The sequence below is a fragment of the Sinohyriopsis cumingii genome, chromosome 11 (genome assembly GCF_028554795.1).
Source record: "Sinohyriopsis cumingii isolate HCF-2022 chromosome 11, ASM2855479v2, whole genome shotgun sequence".
NCBI lineage: Eukaryota > Metazoa > Mollusca > Bivalvia > Unionida > Unionidae > Sinohyriopsis > Sinohyriopsis cumingii.
In genome coordinates, this window is record NC_142971.1 from 96,233,404 (window position 1) to 96,256,175 (window position 22,772).

General features: G+C 36.5%; 1 protein-coding gene across 1 annotated transcript; it reads right to left on the bottom strand.

Annotated features, from left to right (window-relative positions):
• Positions 1 to 208: 208 nt before the first annotated feature.
• LOC149789066 (uncharacterized) lies at positions 209 to 22,000 on the bottom strand. The gene is made up of 4 exons (XM_089975249.1): positions 21,814 to 22,000; positions 16,393 to 16,501; positions 9,550 to 9,692; positions 209 to 4,004 (listed from the first exon to the last, which is right to left on the bottom strand). Exons 1-4 carry the CDS (start codon positions 21,860 to 21,862, stop codon positions 3,802 to 3,804), a joined length of 504 nt encoding a protein of 167 aa, XP_089831375.1. The 5' UTR covers positions 21,863 to 22,000; the 3' UTR covers positions 209 to 3,801.
• Positions 22,001 to 22,772: the final 772 nt, after the last annotated feature.

The following is a 22,772-nucleotide window of genomic DNA, read 5'->3' on the forward strand; positions in this document are numbered from 1 at the left end:
GGTAGCCGGCCCTGGCTGATATGAAGGCAGGATTCGAACCCGTCCCCTATCAAACGCGAGTATGTCATGATAACGACTGAGCCGTCAAGGCTCCTGCAGGTCAAATGAATGAAAACGTAATGAAATAAAATAGCTACTTTCAAGCAATTTAATGCAACACACGATACTGTAAAAGCAGATTAAAATTTTAAAGAATAAGAGACAAGTATTCTTTATAAAAGCATTAGTCACTTTAATTCAAAGCTTGCAATAAACTGCTATTTGGTAAGACTGTTGAAAGAAGGTATCTTTCAAGGAAGCATAAAAATAAATACACAATTTGATTATCAACACGTATTTTGTGCATTAATACATTAGTCTTGAATATGTAATTAACTTTATTTAAAAAAACACGATATCAGTTGAAAATACTAACTAAAGCAAGTCGTAATATTGCTATTAAGCAAACAATCTGTCCGTCATAACATCATATGAAAAAGCTGGTGTTTGTTTAGATTTGGGCATGGTCCAAGTTTTATTTTTCCCCTAGAATAATATGCACAATGAAACATACATATATAAAAATTTAAAAGATTATAATATAGTTGATTGCTTTCAACTAATACCTGTTTAATAAAACATACTTATTTGCAAAGGAATATATCACATTAAACTATTACAATTCTATGGTTTTAAAATAAGAAATAGAAAAGAGTGGGCAATGACAAGCCTTGCAAAAGTCAACAAATAATTTATTTCCCCTAGAATACACAGCGAAAACGTAAAAAAAGCAATTTACGGTAATACTATTTAAATCCCAAAGAATCCTATAATTACAGACACAGGTCCTAATAATTAAAAGTCATGAATGAACATCAGTGGAATTCTAAATTAAATCAAACGTTGATGGTGTCGATGTGCTTGTGGTTGCCCGGTTAATGCTGATGTGCCAAAAGTACTCTGTTGGATCAAAATAATATAATCTAAGAATTAAACGCTTATTTCGAATGTCAGTATAAATTCAGTCTCTATTTCCAAGAATGTTACTTTTGAAGACAACTTAGTATTTCCAGAGCTGAATCACTTGAATTAAATAATTTGAATAAATCAAATTCCAGCCAAAATGATTTTCTGGAAACACCAAAAATATCATTGATTCTTTTGTGACGTTAAAGCATGAATTACTAATTTTCAAATATGCAACATTTATAATTTAAACTAAGACGTAAAACGAGACCTAGGATAAGGGTAAGATGATTTTTTAATGATCTTAATTTGAAAGCCCAAAATAAAAATAAAACATATGACAATCATCACGTAATCTAGCTAATAAAAATATAGTGTCCTTGAATCAGCTGAAGATATAGAAATTATAGTATAATTATGTGGTGTGTATCATCATCAGAAGAAAAAAATATTGTTTTCAAACGTTTTACTGATTCGCTACAAAGTCACCTACTTGAGACAATGCGAAGTTATAAAATCATATAATAAAATTTTTAAAAAATTAAAAACTAACTAGCAAATAATACAAATCAAATGTGCATAGCAAAAATACATGTACAAAGAGGACTAAAATTATCAATACATGCTTGTTTCCCCAAGACCCTCTCTACCATGCTCAAAACAAATACACTTATGCTAGCTGGGAATCATAAGCTAAAACATCTGACCTGCATGTACGAATAAATATTAATGAATTGTGGGAAAATAATAATAATTCAAACGTCAAAATGAAATAATTATCTGTTAATGCGTTTGTGTGAAAAAATATGAACGAATATTTCTGAAGAATACTGCACGACTTTTGTTAGTGCAGTATTAGTATGGAAATACGAGTTCATGTGTTCCTATACAAGTGCAGTAACCTTTCTTATATAAAAATTTTGTTTTTCTACCTAAGGCTTCATGATAAAAAACAATACACTAAAATAAAAGAAACTGAACCTATCATATATTCCAAAATAATTGCACAACCTTGGTTCATCAATACACAGTAACATTATTAAAGGGCACATCGCACCGCCCAGCGACCTTTGAACTTCGTCGCGCGCTCGACATTAGTTTAAAAACATTCTTGTTTTGGTTTAAATGAAATTTAGATTCATATTGTGAATGAATGTACATCGAAACAATTTGTCCAGATGGTATGGAATGGAACTGAATTCGTTTTTTGTTTATCCAACTCGATTTTGATTTTCCGCTTGTGATGGACTGGATTTGTTATGGCTGAGTCAATTCCGTACGATGTACATGTTATTTGAGCAGTGGAATGGCATTAAATTAGAGGCGCCTCTGTTTCTCTTCTGTCATAGTCTGTTTGGCATCATAATGTGCTAAACATATTCTTTTAATTGAAATTATCTCGAAAACATTATGAAATATTATTCATTGTTTTAGCGTGGTAAGGAGAATGTGATTTCTTTTGGAAATGTAGTGGAAATTATGGTATAATTATGTGATGTGTATCATCTTTTGGACCATGTCATTCGGATTTGCAGAACGTAGAAGGAACATTTAGAGGAAAATAAAGATGGATTATTGTAAGAATATGTAGCGCCATTCTTATTACCAGGTAATGAAGACGTATGTTTAAGCCCGGTCATTTGCATGCTTGTTGTTGGAGTTACAACAGCTATGACCTGTATGACTTATATCGTTTGCCTAACACTAGCGTTACCCCACCTATGACCTGTATGGCTTCTATCGCTAGCCTAACACTGTATCAAAATAGTTAAACGCGGAAAAGTTGCAAAGTAACTGTTGTGTGACAGTCCATTTAGCCAGCGGCAAAACATGTAATACTTTCTCTTCGTCTTGACTTGCTGGCTCTTAGTATTCTACCAAAACTTCAGCTGCATTTTATTCTCGAATTTAGTGTTTTGACTGACTTGTAAAACGGTAATTCTCTGACGGATATGCGATAGCCCTTGCCCTCATTGTGCTTTACTATTTTTATAGAGCTAAGAAAGCACTGGACAGAGTCTGGACCATTATGTTTGCAAATAGATACGAATATTTCACCTTATTAGAACGGCATTTTCAATTACTACATCTCTCACGTTTGTTGCTGATATTGTGAATATTTCGTTTGTTTGTTTTAAAGTTTTATTTGTGACTTTGTGAACTCGTCCACATCGTTAACTTTATCAACTCTACTTTCAAACGGACGAAGCAGCATGTTTAGGTCATTCACAAACAAATTATAATCAACCAAAGCTATTACATGAGCGTATATGTTTACAAAGTAGCTCCTGATACACAATACTAGCGTTAGACACGCGTCGTGCAGTATGAAGTCGTGTAGTATTGAAAACTGCTGCAGAATTCTGACAATGAAAAGTTAAACTAGAAACAAAATGAGCAAATTATAAAGATCGTTATCGTTTTGCCCAAACATATTTTGAGAAAGAGGCTGTACGAATACAACACCAACTTGCAAAGTTCAAACGTCTATGAAACACTTCACATATTATTCATGTTTCATAAAAATTTAACTGAATCAACAATGTTCTAATTTGACGGTCTTAACATTCTTTCCCAGTTTAACGCATCTAAATTGTTTTTTTGAGAAAATAGATTTATATTATGCACAGTTAGAGTCATTGATTCAAGATAAGAACTTAGTCAAATTGGAATGCAATTTTCCCTTTTGTGACATGTTTTGGGTCATAAGAATAAGTACTGAATGGTGTTGTCCCTCCCTGTATCATGAATTTTTTATGGGTTGCTGATAGTCACTAGGGTTAATTCCAAATATTAATTACCGTGATAAAGCAATTAAATTCAATATGTTTGACTGTTTTCCATGTCATAAATCAGTTAGTTCCTGGCAACTTGATCGTAGGTTGGTGGAGGGGCACCATACGGCTTGTTCATGGCCGCATTGTCAGGCATGTAGGGCATATAACCTCCGGCAATTTGTGGGTTGCTCTGGTAGGAAGGGGGATACATTCCTGGAGGCAACTGTGTCGTCTGCATTTGTGTTCCATTGTTCGTTGTTGTCGCTGTCATCACTGTAAATCCTAAAATATAGTGAAGGCTCCACATAAGTGAAAATGGCAATAACGGATCCAGTTATTAGAAAATAACTGAGTCCATTTTAAACCATGTATGTTGACGTTTTGTTAAAAACAATATGAGCGTCCGAATATATATTTTATTTATGAATCTGTTTCTAGATTATAGGATTATCTTATCCCAAAAATATGACGAATAACCTTTGACCCCACTTGATGACGTGCACGCTACACAAACTTTAAATATAATGTATGATAAAATATTTGGTGGAAGTAGCGAAACTTATCTATGAGAAACATTTCCTAACTGAGTTTATTAGGGAATAATATGTAAAATCATTAGCTAACTTAATTATAACGCTTTCGATACGGGATTCCATGAGGTCAGTAGCATTTCGAATGATGTACTCTTGTTATGGCACTAGTACTGTGGCAGAATATGCTTGCTAATATTAATTTGATATAGGATTTGTACGCCGTGCGTAGCATTTGAATGAGAGAGCAATATAATTGTACTAATGAATACATATTATTCCATAACGGATTTGAAACATAACATATGATACATATATCATACCAAAGACGTTAAGTGTGACCCCAAGATGACAAAAAAAATGTTATTTAGCTAATCAAAAGTAAATTATTTTATGTGATCTCGTATTCAGCTGTTAATAATTTGAAAATATGGTCTTGTCTTCACTCTGTTTTTCCTTTCGTGACAGATGTCAGATTTTATTTCTTAACCGTTCGCTACAAGTAGCAATTCTGAAAAATATTGGATTCAATGCGATATTTCATCGCTTGAGAAAATTTGCAGCAGAATAGATCTACGCTATATCATAAAGACTGACAACATGCTGTTTCTTCTGAATACAACTAACATAAGAAAACTATTTTTGTACAATTTAATCGTTTGAAACCTGTTAGAATGTTTATACGAATTTTGAAGAAAAAGATACAGAACATGGTTTTGATTGTTAATAAGTCAAAAATATCCATCTCTGCCAGCTCAGATGACGCACCGCTGTGAAGACTGTGTTAAGACCGTGTTAAGGCTGCTGTTAAGACTGTGTTAAGACTATGTTAATACCGATGTTAAGACTGTGTTAAGACTGTGTTAAGATTGTGTTAAGACTGTGTTATGACCATTGTTATGGCTGTGTGAAGACTGTAATATTGTGTAAAGATCGCTGTAAAGACTGTGTTATGACCATTGTTAGGCCTGTGTGAAGACTGTAATATTGTGTAAAGATCGCTGTAAAGACTGTGTTAAGATTGTGTTATGACCATTGTTAGGGCTGTGTGAAGACTGTAATAGTGTGTAAAGATCGCTGTAAAGACTGTGTTATGATCATTGTTAGGCCTGTGTGAAGACTGTAATATTGTGTATAGGTCGCTCTAAAGACTGTGTTAAGATTGTGTTATGACCATTGTTAGGGCTGTGTGAAGACTGTAATATTGTGTAAAGACCGCTGTAAAGACTGTGTTTGCGACAATAAAATAATAAAGTCTCTTCTAAACTTCACAAATATTGAGTTTATTTCAATTTATTTGTTACTTTCGTTTAAATTTATTTATTTGTTTATTTTGCTTTGCATTTTTACCAAAAAGGAGTTGTTTAGATTTTTCATAATTTGATGAGTGTTAATCGTACATTTGTAGTCTGTTTGCATCAGACTGGTAAATGTCAGATACAGATATATTGGGCAGTCAAATGAGTTAAATTGACCAATTGAAATAACATGCTGGTGTTTTTATGATACAGGATATAATAGGCAGTCACATGACTTAAACTTATTACTACCATTAGTAGTTGTAGTAGTAGTAATTATTACTATGTGTGTGTGTGTGTGTGTGTGTGTGTGTGTGTGTGTGTGTGATTTAGATTTTTAACGTAGCGTTAACAATTTTCCAGTCATACCGCTGCGATGTCTGCAGTGTGTCGGTTTAAAGTGATGTCTAGCACCGGGGCATCATGCCGCAGACATGTAGCATGATGTCCCACCCAGTCACATTATCTTGACACCAGACCGACCAGTCCTAACACTAACTTATTAATGCTGAGTGCCTAGCAACGCAACTGTTAGTACTATTTTCGGAAGTCTTTGGTGGTATGACTCGGTATCCGGGGCGAACGCTCTAACCACTAGGCCACCGGAGCGGTTAGAGAGAGAGAGAGAGAGAGAGAGAGAGAGAGAGAGAGAGAGAGAGAGAGAGAGTAGTAGTAGTAGTAGTAGTAGTTATTGTTGTTATTGTAGTAGTAGCAGTAGTAGTAGTAGTATTCGAATGACTTCAAATATTTGAGCTTGAAATAATTTTAAATGTCTGGCATCCTAACACTATTTTAATGTCGTTTACGAAATCCGGCAAAATTTTATAGCTCAAGTGGGAAAAAGGGTTTTGAAGACAATAATGTCAAATTCGCAAACATAATTCATGAAATGCAGATGCATAAGTTATAACATGAGATAACGATATAATTGAATGCACTGTTTAGAATAAGACAATAATCCTGGTCATTTAGTTTATCCTGGTCATTTAGTTCTTATTCATTTTGAAAAAAAGTTTTAAACAGAGTAACATGGACCATTATGATACATTTTATGTAAGTCAGCGACAATGTATTATTCTTTTTTTCCCCCCAAAAAAATAAACTAACGGAGTTTTTCTTTAAAAAAAAAAAGAACTGTGGAAAATGTAATCGACTCAGTCGAGTCTAACCCAGGGTGGACCGATGTAGAACACTCACGTAAATAAGGACAACTGTAGGCATCCTTTCATTATCCGAACTTAATTTTTTTGATAATATTTACCCAAGAAAATAATATATAGCTCTTAGTTAGTAGTAATATTAATAGTAGACCGCTACAACGACCTCATGACATAATTCATTTACAACCTCTGTATGCCTGGGTTCTAATCTTTGTTCAACCAACACGTTTTGTGAGAGACCTTCTTGCTCCGGTGAATATACTGGCCACAATGTACTTAAAATTGGCATTAAACGCAGCAGAAACAAGCCAAATCCATATCTACCGAAGCCGCTGACATTACCGGGATATACTTTCTTTCGTACAGGGGGCAGGGGCCAGTTTTTTTTTTTTTAATGTAAAACTTTAATGTCGCATGCATCTGCCTAAAATAAATATTCAATACAAAAATAATATATGGGCGAGGACAAAAAGGTCCATATTTTTAGATAGGTATAATCAAACACAACATAATCATATCACACACTTGACCTGACAAGTCTACCGAAGTTCTTATAATTAAATGTATGTGCACCCCAACCCTTTTTGTATACATCATTTTTCACATTCGAAAGCCATTTTTGACAGCATGCTGTGCTTACAGTGCAAACGCAAGCACTTTCCCTGGGTGATACATTTGAAAAACCTTTTGTACTAAAGATATTCTACTTGCTTTCAATCCATGTGTCTAATGCTATGGGTGGCTAGCTCTACTTCCTAGCCGACTATTGGTATTTCAATGGCTACATACTGTGCAGTGACTATGGGAGGTGGACATGCCTCACATCAATTTCAAGAACAACACAAGCCCGAAACACTTAGCTCACAAATAAATCCATCTCTTTAATTATTACACAATAATAGCTCAAAACGCACACCATACCTTTAACTTAAGACATTTGCTAGGGACCAATATGCGAAACTGGCCCCAGCCACCACATATTGTAAATGAAGTATAACTTCGTCACGCATGGTTTCCACGGCTAATCTCGAGACTGGACAAAACATGCTGGTTCGTTATGCAATATAGACGATCGTCGCGCCTCTGACTTGTATTAAAAACGATGTTGGTCTCACGGCAAGGCAAAATAGATTTGTAGTTTACGCATTAGAGACAACTTTCAATTATTCTTATTTCCTTTGTTTAACGGATGTGTATCTAATATCCCCGTCATTCAAAAGATGCACGAGTCCCAATTTTCTCTTGGTATTTATACTGAGTGTTTGTTTTTGATCTTTGGGGTTTAACGCCATGTTTAAGGCGCATAATAGGCATCCACTATAGCTGGTGAAGGAAGAACCGAAAAACCCGGGATAATCCCGTTATAAAACGCTGACACACAGGAAGCTATTGGCAATCTTTCTTCTTTACCCTATTTGGTTGAGCTGGAGACTTGAGCAGACACGAATATACGCGAGCAGGTAGTGATCGGTAAAGGCAAGCGCTTAATACAACTCGGCCATCCCGCGTCTTGTTTTAGCGATTGCTGCTACATGACTTGACAGAGCTTAATACATATCGGCCATCTCGCGTCCTGTTTCAGTGATTGTTGCTACACGCCTTGACATAGAGCTTAATACAACTCGGCCATCTCGCGTCCCATTTTAGTGTTTGTTTAGAGGATGTATGTTACTACATTCCTTGACATAGAGCTTATTACAACTCGGCCATCTCGCGTCCCATTTTAATGTTTGTTTAGAGGATGTGTGTTGCTACATGGTTTGAAATAGAGCTTAATACAACTCGGCCATCTCGCGACCTGTTTTAGCGATTGTTGCTACATGCCTTGACATAGAGCTGAATGCAACTCGGCCATCTCGCGTCCCGTTTTAGTGTTTGTTTAGAGGATGTATGTTGCTACATGCCTTGACATAGAGCTTAATACAATTCGGCCATCTCGCGTCCCGTTTTAGTGTTTGTTTAGAGGAAGTATGTTGCTACGTGCCTTGACATAGAGCTTAGTACAACTCGGCCATCTCGCGTCTTGTCGTGCCTTGACATAGACCTTAGTACAACTCGGCCATCTCGCGTCTTGTTTTAGCGATTGTTGCTACATGCCTTGACATAGATGTTAATACAACTCGGCCATCTCGCGTCTTGTTTTAGCGATTGTTGCTACATGCCTTGACATAGAGCTTCTTCAGCTCAAAATGCTGGAAAAATATTTTTGTATCTGATTTATATTTTAGTGTGAAAACTATATATATATATATATATATATATATATATATATATATATATATATATATATATATATATATATATACACAGGTGATTAGGCTATAAACTTTTAAAATGATCATATTGTTTACTAGATAAAATCTTAGTTACAATTAGGTCTGTTACAAAAATTATTGTATAGAATATGGAATATTTCAGTTTGGCATAAAAAAACTAACTAATAAGCAATGCAAATTATATATATATATATATATATATATATATATATATATATATATATATATATATATATATATATATACTAATAGCTAATGAGCATTCTGTTTAGATATACCTTCAAACTATACTGCAAATCTGTGGCGTGTAGTAAAGTTTACATCAGAATTATACTTTTTCATAAAACAACACTTAGGTGCAAGGTAGAAACATGTCATATGCTGAATTTACATATAAAACATATGCTTTGTACATGCTGCAATCAAAACAAGCATGGATGATCTTTCAATATACAAGCCAAGAAACTTAGCAGAACATAAATGAACATAGAAAGAAACGATCAAAAGAAAACATTATGAAGCGAAAACATAGTTATGCAACTACATGATTGAACGCTTGTTACCGGGATTCGTCTGCGGCTGGAGGACTTGTCCATTTGTAGCTCTTCTACGTTGAATGCAGCAACAAAAAACAATCGCGCCTATTAGAAGTCCCAGCCCGACAAGGCTTCCCACCACAATTCCGGCTATGGTTCCTCCGCTATATCTGATAAAGTTAAAATATCAATATTTTAGTTAAAAGAAATAAGCAAACCCCTTTTTCCAAGTAGCTACGGAACGGAACAGTAAAACAGTTTCAGTGTTGCGAGGATGGAACTCGAACAGGATTGCTGATACCGGAGGTTGTGTATGTGTGTTTCTGTGGTGTTGGTGGGGGGCTGCTTAAACCTAAATTATTTTTAAATTTAGAATTTTCCGTTATTGATCGATGAATCATACTGCACGCGGTATAGAAGAAATAGTATCCTTCATTTGTTTTAAAATCGTTGGCCACATGTCATAGCTAATTTTGTAATTTCTGCAACTTTTAGCTTGAAAAAAGCACGTGGGAGCCATGGTGGCTCAGTGGTCAGAGCGTCAGATGTGTAGTTCAAGGATCGTCGGTTCGATACCCGGATCCGCTGATTCCTTGGTATATCCTTGTGTAATGCACGTAGTTCCCATTTGCTCTGCATGATATAGGCAATAACGTATTTAGCGTGCTTTTACCTCTCTCTGGGTTTTCTACAAATACTCTGAAGCACAACGAAACCATTGCAAATAACTTAAATCTGTCAGCCGATGTACATTTTTACCGACGAATTAGGCTTGTTTTATTAGTGTGGCTCAGTTTCATGAAAATCGTGTAACATTTATCGAAAGAAAATTGAACTGAGGTCGCATTTTTCTAACACCGCATACAAAATAATACACTTTTTATGTGATATCACATTTAGTGTTGTAAATAAAATTCGTTTAAATCTTAAGTTCTTGCCTTCTTTATCAACCACACTTCACACGGTGTAGTTTACCATTTCAATCTTATTTTCTATTTTAGTGGTTCTTGGTCTTAAAGATTCACACACAAGCCTCTATTTTTGATATACAAATATAAACATGACAAATACATAGATAACATCATTAACGGAGACAGTTATTAGATTTGTTCAGTTAGTATTTGAGAGGATTTATTTATTTCAATTATTCATTCGAATTATCTGTACAAAGTGCTCATAAACTCTACGACCGAGTGACTTTTTTGAATTGCTGTGAATTCAATTAAAGACGCTTTGGACTCTGCTTAACTAATATTTTGCTATGAAGAAAGTCTGCTGGTCAATGGTTGAAATTCGACGATGGACTGTGTATTGAACTGAGACATTGTCGAGGGAACTCAGGGAGTAGGATTCTGCATTTTATACACCTTTCAGAGATTGTTTTGTTATTTTAATTGCAGCCGCCTTGCAACCACATAAATTAGCTTGATATATGCCAGTGGATTGTAGCAAATCTTGCTTGCCATACCTTTTACCCTAGTCATTCAGTTTGACGTTGCTTTTAAGGGCATTTATTTATAACAAGTCAGGATCCAAGCTCGATTTGCGGGAAATTACATATCTCAAGCTAGAATAGTGCCACGAATGGTAAAGATGGGAGACGAGGGTCTACAAAGTTTGAAATAATCGCTGCAACTACTGTCTGTGCATTTTATTTCCACGTTAACTGATTATCATGCTGACGAAATATTATTAGGGGTGTACAAACGATAGTAAAAGTGTTCTTGAATTGCTTCACTACGATTGTTGTATAACATAAAAGGCAACCTCGAAAACCAAGTCACGGTCGTCCATACCAGAAAGCTTCAATGCATACGGCAATGTGATTAAATATTGAATACAATGATTGCGATGGACCTAAATATGTTCAACGAGTCATAATTTGTTTCAGAATTGGGTGAACTTTAATTGTTCACTTGTTTTTCATAGATCGTGACCTTTTGCAGGAATTTCATAGAAATGTAATGTCATTCTGGCATTTAGGATTGTCAAATTAGCACCTAAAAGTTGCTACTAAATATAACATTTAGGTCGAAGTTTGAGTTTCATTAATAATACAATGTATTGCATCGTAAGAAAACAGGGTAGAAGAAATGTTTTGAAATCAATACAAGGCCAAGTGATCTTCGCTTTCGGAGCATATTTAGGTGAAATGTCAGACTTAAGGGTGACTATATCGCCTGAATGAAAACTATGCGTGGTTCTCGAGCATATGTGCATTGCCAAAGTGCTGACAAACCAGCAGGTAGCTGCTTCGCTTTTGTCGCGACGGATATATGTTCCTCGTAAATTGTGCAGATTCTTTGACCAGCTGGTTTGATAGGTGAGAACATATTTCGGTACTATTCGATAAACACATTTTGTATTTTGAATTACTTAATTTAAAAACAAAGACAGCCTGAGGTTCGTTTGTCAAGATATAATTGGAGTCACGTGGTCTAGCCTGCAATACTAAATGATTTTTTGCACTACTTTACTCCTAACGGACCAGACTGTCAGTGTATTTCATGGCGGGCGAGGGGTGCGTGTATAATATTGTTTTTTACGTGGTAAATTGAATATTACGCAGCAGATGTAGTGCCAATGAAGACCAAAATTTCAATGTTTAATCACATCGCTAATTCGTTATATCGGATTAGTAAATCATTCAAACTGATTACTAATTAATTCTAACAGATTACTAAATCTTTCTAACGTATTAGTAAACCATTTAAACGAATTAATAATAAGTTAAAACCGATTAATAATTCTTAATTCAATGTAGCCGATTAGTCATTTCTTATAATGGGTTAGTAATTCGTTTGAACAGATTAGTAAATCGTTCTAACACTAACAAATTAAAACATTTGTATTGTAAATAGTTTGTGGGTTAAGTAAACCGTAGGTGTATATCTATTAAAACGATTTACTTTTCTATTCTTCAGATTACTTATCCATTTTAAACAAACTTTTAATCAGTTACAAAACTTTTAGTAACCACTTAGAACTAGTTAGTAATCCGTTTAATTGAATTATTAATCCATTCCAAATGTTTTATAGTTATTTACTAGTCAGTTTGAACGATTTATTGATTCAATATAACGATTTACTAATTTGATAATACGAATAAGTAATCCGTTCGAACGACTTAATTATCAATTAAACTGATTTACTCTTCCGTTAAAACGATTTAGTTTCCCTCCCAAACGATTTAAATAGATTCCGTTTAAACAATTTGTTATTTATATTTCAGTGACACTATGTCTGCGTTGTAGAATACAGTTTTTAAAAGTGTTCAGTACTTCTGTGGTTAATGATTTATAGCCTTTAATACAGAATAGACTTTTAATTTGATGTGAAACAAACGGTGCGATAACGGTGTTTTTATTCCAGTAACACCTGTAAGTAACAAAATGATCACGATGAAGCCTAGATGAATAAACATATAAACTTTGTTCCACATTAAAGCTTGGCTATTACAGTGTGTGTGTGTGTGTGTAAAGAAGACAATAACTACTATCGATACTACTTAAAAAGGCAACGTCTCCAGAAAACCAGAGCACTATATACAAACACATATCAAATTACTGCTTTATCGGATATAAAAGGGATATCTGAAAATAAAGTGTAACAGAAACTACGACGGAAGAGCGATAGGAGGTTAACACGTTGAGCACAAGTAACCAAATGGTCCACACCGCAATTCTATTTCAAATGAACGAGGGAGTGCTAATTCTGATCCCATATTATACCTATGCTAATGCAATAATTTTAAAAATTCAATACACTTTACATTTCTGAATCCTCTTCATCAAACCTATAGATGCATAAGCATAGACACATCTTTGTGACAGCTTCTGTGTAGAGAAAACCATACGAGCCACGGAATTCTCTGGATCTACATGTGTTTGAAACGTGTTTTCATTTCCATGCCAAAGAGACAGGTCATTTCAATCAAGTTTTCCAAACCTCGAGGCAGCAATAGGACCAAAATTCCATCAATAAAACAATGTCTCTATTTTTCAGTTACAAGGATAAGCTCTCAAGAGTTCATTTTACTAAAATATTACTTTCATAAGCAACGAATCCTGACCAGCCAAACCCATATATACTCTATTTTATGTTCACTTATTTCAAGACTGGTTCCCATTCTTCCATATCATTAGTACTGAGAATCCTATATACACCCCTGATCCACTTGACAGACGAGTGCATGGTATAAAATACTCAAATAAACAGTATGAACAGTTCTGCCTGTCAAAGGTTACATGCAGTGAATGTTAAATTTTATTGCAAGTTCATGCATACGAGCAACAGCAATGGTGCATTTCAGGCAACAATTACATATTTGAGTTTTATTTCAGGAAATCAGAATATTTTTTTAAAAATCTGTCTGATATTTTGTTGTTGTTGTTCTAGGGTTTAACGCCATTTTTCAGCACAGGATAGGCTATACATGGCGGCCAGTATAACTGGTGGAGGAAGAACCCTGGAAAATCCAGGGAAGAACCACCGACCCACGAGAAGCTACTGGCAGGCTTTCCCACGTACCCACGCTAGCCGAGCCTTGGACTCGAACCCAAGCAAACAGAGGTGAGATGGCAGTGATCCGGAACGGTGAGCGATTTAGACCACTCGGCCACTCGGGGCCCCCTAAATCTGTCTAATCAAGAGTGACATATTCTGCTATCAATATTTATCTTTACTTTAAGATAGAAATGTCGTATCGAATTGTCATATCATGCAATAACTGAGTAAAAGGTCATGGTGGTGATCTATATGTGCATATATTACAACAGAAAAGGAGATTTAAATTACAGTAATTACCTAAAATTCCCCACTGAACGCATATAATTTGCAACTAAAGTCATTTAATACAAAATATGAACTTCAAAACATCAATAAATGAAATTACTGGGACACAGAAACATGAGGGGTCATCACCGTTAAGCATGGCGGTACAAACCTAAGTGACCAAATATCAAGTATAACGTTTCAACAAGGAAACATCTCATTGCTGACCATATTCACTCTGTAAATTACAACTTGTATACGCTTTATATATCTGATTGCATAGATATTAACCAATATGAGGAGCACTCGTCCTAGCATAGCCAAATCTACACAATGAACGCCATCCTCCTAGCATAGCCAAATCTACACACACTACACAATGCACCCCATCCTCCTAGCATAGCCAAATCTACACACTCTACACAATGAACGCCATCCTCCTAGCATAGCCAAATCTGCATACTCTACACAATGAACGCCATCCTCCTAGCATAGCCAAATCTACACACTCTACACAATGCACCCCATCCTCCTAGCATAGCCAAATCTACACACTCTACACAATGCACCCCATCCTCCTAGCATAGCCAAATCTACACACTCTACACAATGCACCCCATCCTCCTAGCACAGCCAAATCTACACACTCTACACAATGCACCCCATCCTCCTAGCATAGCCAAATCTACACTACACAATGCACCCCATCCTCCTACCATAGCCAAATCTATATACTCTACACAATACACCCCATCCCCTTTCATGACAAGTTTCCTTATCTGAAAGTGTGTTTAATATCGTACTGAAAGTCACTCTGAGGTATAGAAAAAGTTTGTACTTTACTTATTATCCACAAACAGAAAGGTAAGTTCGCACTGGTAGCAAAGCTAATTATACATGCATATGTGAAACCACTAGTTCTGTTGTTCCTTACAGACTCATATTACTAATTCAGCCCCCTACGCAAACACCTTGATACTAGAAATTAGATAACTTTACATTTCTGAATGTTCATGATCAAACCTATATTTATCTGCAAACATACATCCTTGATGACTGCTTCCGTGCAGATAAAAAAACATGAGCGGGACATTTTCTGGATCATTGTGTATTTGAAACATGTTTTCAATTCCACGCCAGTGTTATGTGCTAATTTCGGTAACGAGTTTTCCAAATTCATGTCTGTCCATCAATAAAAAAATGTATGTAATTTGTCATTTACAACTGGGATAATCTCCCCAAAAGGGTCTCTTTATTAAACTATTATTTTCATTATCAACCAAGCCTGAACAGTCAAACCAATATATACTATATTTTATGGTCACCAATTTTTAGACTGGTTCCCATTCTTCATATCAATAGCAACTTGCGTCTCGAAGAGCTCCGCAGTCTCCTAAAATTCCGGTAAGAACTCAATAAATTTAACTCTACATCTGTTCCATTAAGACTTAGCTACATCTCTTTTTCATTACATGGCGACTGAAAATTAAGGTTTTTATCCCAACTTTGATCAATGGACTTTTCCTAGTCAGGAACACACCTATTATTTCTCCAGAATCTGTCTGCGTGGGTTCGAGTCTCAGATTCAGCCAATGTGGGTATGTGAGAAAGCTTGCCAGCAGCTTCTCGTGGGTCGGTGGTTCTTTCCGGGGTTTTCCCGGGTTCTTCCTCCACCATTAATACTGGCCGCCATGTATAGCCTATCTTGTGCTGAAAAATGGCGTTAAACCCTACAACAACAACAACAAAATTTCTCCAGAAATTTTCTTGATTTCTCGGTACCATGGGAACCCTGCTGCAGGAGAAATGTATTGATGGACGGAAGGATGCTTTATCAAAACTGATCGATGCAGAGAACTTAATACTTAATAATTTGTTTTTAATAAGTGGATTGATATCTTTGAGTTTGGAGTAAATCGCAAAAATGGTACGTAGAAAAATGACGATATAAACAAAATATATTTTAATGATCAATAATTTAAAAGATTTGAACTGCAAGTGATGGGTCAAGTGGATGAGTACGCATTATTGTATACTATTTGGTTACATTGTGTTGACACAGTGTACCCCAGTGTATCCTTCAGACACATAGCTTACATGTAATAAGTACAGCAATACTGGTAGCCATTTTGTCCGCAACAGTCATATGGGCAATATATCGTATCCTGATAACCTCTTGCATTGCAGAAGTCTGACTTTACGTGACCTGGAAAGAAAAACATGAATTTATGAGGTTTCTACTAAAAATGACACCGCTGCTGGTGCTACCACTACTACTACTACTACTACTATTGCGGCGGCTGCAGCATGTGCCCCTGCTACTCCTGACTGTTGCAATTTAAGTCGCTTTCGGACATTCGACCATATACGACTGTCTACAACTGCTGCTGTTACTGCTACAGCTACAACAATACTACTATTGCTTATGATGTTACCACCACTACCACTACTACTGATAATAATTCTAATCCAATGAGTAAATATATGAAACGAAAAATGAATAGCATATACAATTTTCAACGCACTTCTTAAAGACTTCTTTCCACAGGAAGTCTCATATACCTGCGGTGCTTATAACATATACGGAACTTTTTAGAAGAAGTAGAAAAACAAGAACAACAACAACAAGACTAAGTTCTAGTAGTGGTTGTGATGGTGATAATAGTTATAGTGGTTAAAGCAGAAGACATATGTTCTATTTTGTAGAAAGGTTGCAAGATTATTTGGAGCAGTAACATAGTTATTTCCAAACACAACAAAGCTGGAAAAATGTTAGAAATATTATGTATGTATGTATGTATGTACTATTATACTAATTTATATATATATATATATATATATATATATATATATATATATATATATATATATATATATATATATATATATATATATATATATATGTGTGTGTGTGTGTGTGTTTATCTACCTGTATTTCTGTCATACTTTCTGTCAGTATGTTTGCACATGCGTAATGACGTATATTCACAATGGTTCATATCGAAACGGTTCACTCAGATATGCAGCATCAGCTATTTTCCAAAAAACTACCTGCTCAGTCTTTTGTCTTGTTCTCGTTCATTCACGTCCTTTCGTCATTAAGAAGACCCTGTGGCTGAGTTGTTAATATGTTTGCCAGAAAGGTGCGGGTAAGATTCCCATCATAGGATCAGTCTGGACGTGCCAACGTGTTGTGTCCTATGAGAGGAGTCTTTCCTGTACCGGCAATGTAATCTCAGCAATTTAGATATGCCAAAAACTAAAAAAAAGTTAAATCTTATATTCATGAGCCACATAATCGATCGAATACACATTGTTTACTGATATTGTTAGAAGACTCAATAACCTTCTCTTTATTTCATTCGAGATAAATACACAGGTATTTATGAGTTTTTCTACTTACTGAGGCAAAATAAGGGGCCATCCATTTAGTACGTACGCAAAAATCTGGCAAAGCTTGACCCTTCCCATCCCGTACACACGCGTACTTTTTTTTTACATCCCCCACCTGCGTACGTACGCTTGATGCCCCCCCCCCCAATTCTATAGAACGTATTATATTTAATCCACGCAGAAACGATCAAGGATTAATAATACTAATGTGTTTAATAAAACAGTCCACCGACGTTGAATATCTGGCTGCATCAGAGAAATAAGCTGCGTAACTTTAAAAAGTTTGTCTAGTGTCCGCTAAACTTCAAACGCCAACTGAACCCAGTCGAACAGGTTACGTATCCTATTAGACAAATTATCATAGAGGTTTCACCCCCACCCCCAATTTTCTATGCGTTCGTACATTATCAATAGCCCCCCCCCCCCCCCACGCAAGTGTATGCATTTGGGTTAACCCCTCTCACCCCTCCATGCGTACTTACTAAATGAACAGCCCCTAATACGCTTTTATTGGACTGGTGTTCTCATCTTGTATATGATAGGTTTACTCTAGTAGGAAATCTTTTTGCGCATCAAGCACATTTGATATAGACTAGTGTGCCCGACAATATATTACTATCTACACGAGCGGATCGAAATGAATGTTTCATTATAAGAGTATACTGTCAACATGTCACTTTTCCACTTTCTCACCATAGGTTGTTTAGGTTGTATGCATGATAGACAGAATCACGCAAAAACAAATATATTTTAAACATAATACATGACCTAAAACGAAAAGATCAATAATGTACTTCGAATACTTTGTCGTGTCTGCACCTTGACCTTGACGAGTCAGTGATGCAATTTTACTGTATTTATCCGATATAGTTTAGGTTTGAATTGGACAAGGGGAGCAGAGGTGAAGGGGGGGGGGGGGGAGCAGGATGTGGAATGGAGGGAAGGGAATCTATTCCACTCAAATACGGATTTGTGGGAAAAATGAAATAATACTACTACCAACCTAATGTAGGGGCAATACACGCTAAACACAGGTTGATACAACACGATGTAATTAAATTTGCCCAGCGAGCACGATTACTTTGGCAAAGAACACCGTGCTGCATTATATCCTACCGCATGTGCGAAACTTGAAGTGAAAGCTGACCAATCCCATCCAGTTATCACTAACAGGTATGTTGTTGTATGGAAGGTACCCCTAGGTATTTGCAAAGAAAGGTCAAGGACACAATTATACAGTGGCGTCACTAGGGGGGTGCGAACCGCACCGAGTGACACCATCAGAAGGTGGGACACCAAAATGACTGTCTTTAAAATGTTTGAATTTTTGTGCAGGAAGGAGGTCCATGTGGTCTCATCATGAGTTACCGCACTGGGTGACACCGACAATAGTGACGCCACTGCAATTCTAAATATAGTAATGACATATAACAGGCGTGGTCACATGTGAAAATATCGCCACAGGCCGAATGTATAAGTAGGATGAAGTAGTTCGTATACGTGTACATGTCTTGTCTGACATTTTCCATACACTTTTATTGACCTTTCAATTGAATACAACAGTCCAAAATATCTAACACCTGGAAGAGATAACTAGTAACCATCGTGCTCTTAGAGAACTTTTTTTTTTTTTTACTAGCTCATTTACAGGTCATGAACTTCATGCAGACATTCACTTTTGTCACCTTTTACGCATTAATTGCGTTTATGTTGCAATGAGACTTCTTTTACCAGTGTAACTCTGCTGAGTTTGTGAATTGATGTAGGCAAATTATGGCATTCAGAAAAGAAAGAAAAGAAATATTCGCTAATTCTTGGCAGCGACTTTCAAATTTGAATAGTGGAGCATGGGAAAATCTTTAATGACAATTGATTATGTGGAAGAGAAAAAGAGTATATACCTTTCTAAACTGCCAATGTGTATTCCTTTTTATTGTTGTTGTTGCCTTTTTCTCAAGTAAACATAGTCTTCAACATTAATTGCCATTATACTTCGTTCCTGAATTATGAACGCCTGCTTCTGTCCAACTTTCAGCAGACATTGTATGTGCCAGTCTCTCTCTCTCTCTCTCTCTCTCTCTCTCTCTCTCGATCGAAAGTGATTGCGAATGCAAATAGTTCCATCTTCAGTTTGCAATGAAATTTACGCAAATAGATCATGAGAGGAAAAGAGACACTAACTGAGATGTAGATAAAGCGTGTTATTTATTCCTCCCTGCAGATTAATAATGATATCCTTTTCTAAGGCACCACTGTTATTCTTGTAGTTTTTATTATTGTTGATGTTTATCAAAAGCGTCTTCATCATGTCTCGTGAACAGTCAACAAACTTCCGAACTTGAAATGTATTCCCTTCTTTTTTCTTTCCCATTTAAAGTTATTAGACTATGAAACTGCCAGTCATTAGTCATCCCACCCCCCCCCTCTCTCTCTCTCTCTCTCTCTCTCGCGTGAACGTGAACGAGATTACGTTTTAAAAAAATGTGTATTTGAAAATGTACACAAATCAGCCATGTGAGGGAAATTCAGTTATGTCTCACCAACCTGCATGAATAAATGGAGCGTAATTTCAATACGAAAACACATTGATTTTTCTTTCATTTTGCCTAAATTTGTTGTATAGAGATACACACTTTGTTCAGAAACTGCTCACTGCACTTTAATTTCCACTGCCTTAATAATTGTGATAAATCCTAACCCTTTTAGTCAAAGCGAGGCATCTGCTAGACAGAATGCTACCGAAATGATTTGGTATCACCGAATACGGTATAATGTAAACTTACACGACGAGTGTTATATAGTGCCATCTGAACACGATTTAGGTAGGTATCGACTGTTTCCATAGGTGGGGTGGGTGGGAGTGGGATCGAATAATTCGCTTATTCTGGTTTGTAGGAAAACGTACGATAAGTTCAGCTGGGAAACAAAATTATCTTCTGATAGAAATAATCCTGTTGGAAAGAAAATCTCAGTCTGCCATCCTATTCCCATCGCGGAAATGAAATCATCGGTCCTTGGAACACAACATGGGACTGATATGCACAACAAACAAGTATGTGTTTGTGCTTCACAAACTCCAAAAAAGGGTGTGATAAGAATCTTATAGTATTCGTAACTCTTCGTAACAGTAGAGTCTTCTATAACTACTAATTACTTCAATGTGTTTCAAGAAAATAACCAGTCCTAATAGTACTCATTATTTTAGGTTGAGGCTTCCTTTTAATTATGATATCGTACTTGACACGTCGAATGGCTTACTTCTCTATCTCTCGTTCATAATTAATTGAGCTATATTTTACCTTTTAGGTGATTCAGTTCAAGTCATATATTCAACAACAGATGCATGGGTGACCGCTCCGATGGCCTAGTGGTTAGAGCGTCCGCCTCGGAAGCGGAAGGTTGTGGGTTCGAACCCCGGCCGAGTCATACCAAAGAGTTTTAAAAAAATGGTACTAACAGCTGCCTCGCTAGGCGCTTAACATTATGAGGTTAGTGTTAGGACTGGTCGGCCTGGTGTCAGGATAATATGACTGGGTGGGACATCAGGCTACATGTCTGTGGCATGATGCCCCAGTGCTAGACATCACTTTCAACTGCCACACAGCAGACATCGTAGCGATATGACTGCATGGGTGGGTGTTTGTAGAAATGATGACGGGTCAGTAAATATAGGTAGGTTATTGGTCAGGTTTGCAGGTTGGTAGTTAGGAAGGTTTTGTTGTTTTGTTCATATGGCTGGTGTTGAGGATGGCAGTACAAACCATGGATAAGTATTGCTGGCTGGGTTGATTGGCGAATTGATGAATCACGTAACAGACACGTACAGACCAATTCGCTCTGCTCGGTCCGTGTTAATTGTTGGATGGATTGATTGGCGAATTAATGAATCACGTAACAGAGACGTACAGACCAATTCGCTCTGCACGGTCCGTGTTAATTAAAAATCTTCTAAAGGAAATTCTAACAACTCCTAGACGAGAACAGCTCAGAGAAGTCGAGATGTTAAATTATACTGTTACAATTCCAGTAAGGTGAGATAAGCGTGCATATCACATATATTTCATTGGATCCGGTAATTTAACTTTCTACCACTAGAGTTACAGATGAATAAAATTGTTAACTTACCCACTAAAACTGTTAGTAAAGTTAACAGGCATGCTTCCCTCTGTGCCATGTTGGCGTATTGATCCCAAATTTTTACCTTGTCCAGATAAGGTGAAGTACTAAATTCAATTGATAGCCGATTGGTGGAACATGACGAGTGGCATGAACTATGTGCCACCTGAAGGGTATCGAAAGCGATGTTATCTGATATAAGATCCGGGTCGTGTTTACACTGAAGACAGGTGAGATGTGATACAGGAAAAGACGTATTTATGTTACTAAACAATACAATAGAACAAAATTATTTATTCTTGAAAAATATTTTGTGATGGTAGGGACAGATGCTAAGTATTCATATTTTAGGCACGTGTTTTGGAGACCTCTTCGACAAAGAGACATGCAGACATTGAGAGAGAGAGAGAGAGAGAGAGAGAGAGATTTGGATTTTTAACGTAGCTTTAATACATTTTCAGTCATTTCGCTACGATGTCCGCAGTGCGACAGTTTATAGTGATATATAGCACTGGTGCATCATGCCGCAGACACGTAGCATAATGTCCAACCCAGTTACATTATCCTGACACCAGGCCGTCCAGTCCTAGCACTAATCTCTTAATGCTGAGCGCCATGCTAGGCAGCTACTAGCACCAATTTTATCAGTCTTTGGTATGACTCTACCGGGGTTCAGACCCGTGACCTCCCGCATCCGAGGCGGATACTCTAACCACTAGACCAACTGAACAGTCAGAGAGAGAGAGAAAGAGAATCTTCTCGAACGTGTGCTACAGTTTTGGCTCACACTGGCAATCTATAAGCTGTTTTGAAAAAAGCACACACACACACACACGCTCCGCCTAGACAACTCTTCCCATCACTTTAGGACCGTCAACCAGAGTTCATGGCCCAAAATCTGTTATATTTAAGAGTAGTCAAAATAACTATTGTCAAAACTTTAATGTTGTTGCATAAGTTGTATATGA

What these genes read in the sequence shown, in the direction of transcription:
- LOC149789066 (XM_089975249.1), bottom strand. Translation starts at nt 21,862, where the DNA reads ATGGCACAGAGGGAAGCATGCCTGTTAACTTTACTAACAGTTTTAGTG. An exon ending in TTTACTAACAGTTTTAGTGG is followed by an intron (nt 16,502 to 21,813) that starts GTAAGTTAACAA and finishes TTTTCTTTCCAG; the next exon opens with GTCACGTAAAGTCAGACTTC. An exon ending in TATTGCTGTACTTATTACAT is followed by an intron (nt 9,693 to 16,392) that starts GTAAGCTATGTG and finishes TAACTTTATCAG; the next exon opens with ATATAGCGGAGGAACCATAG.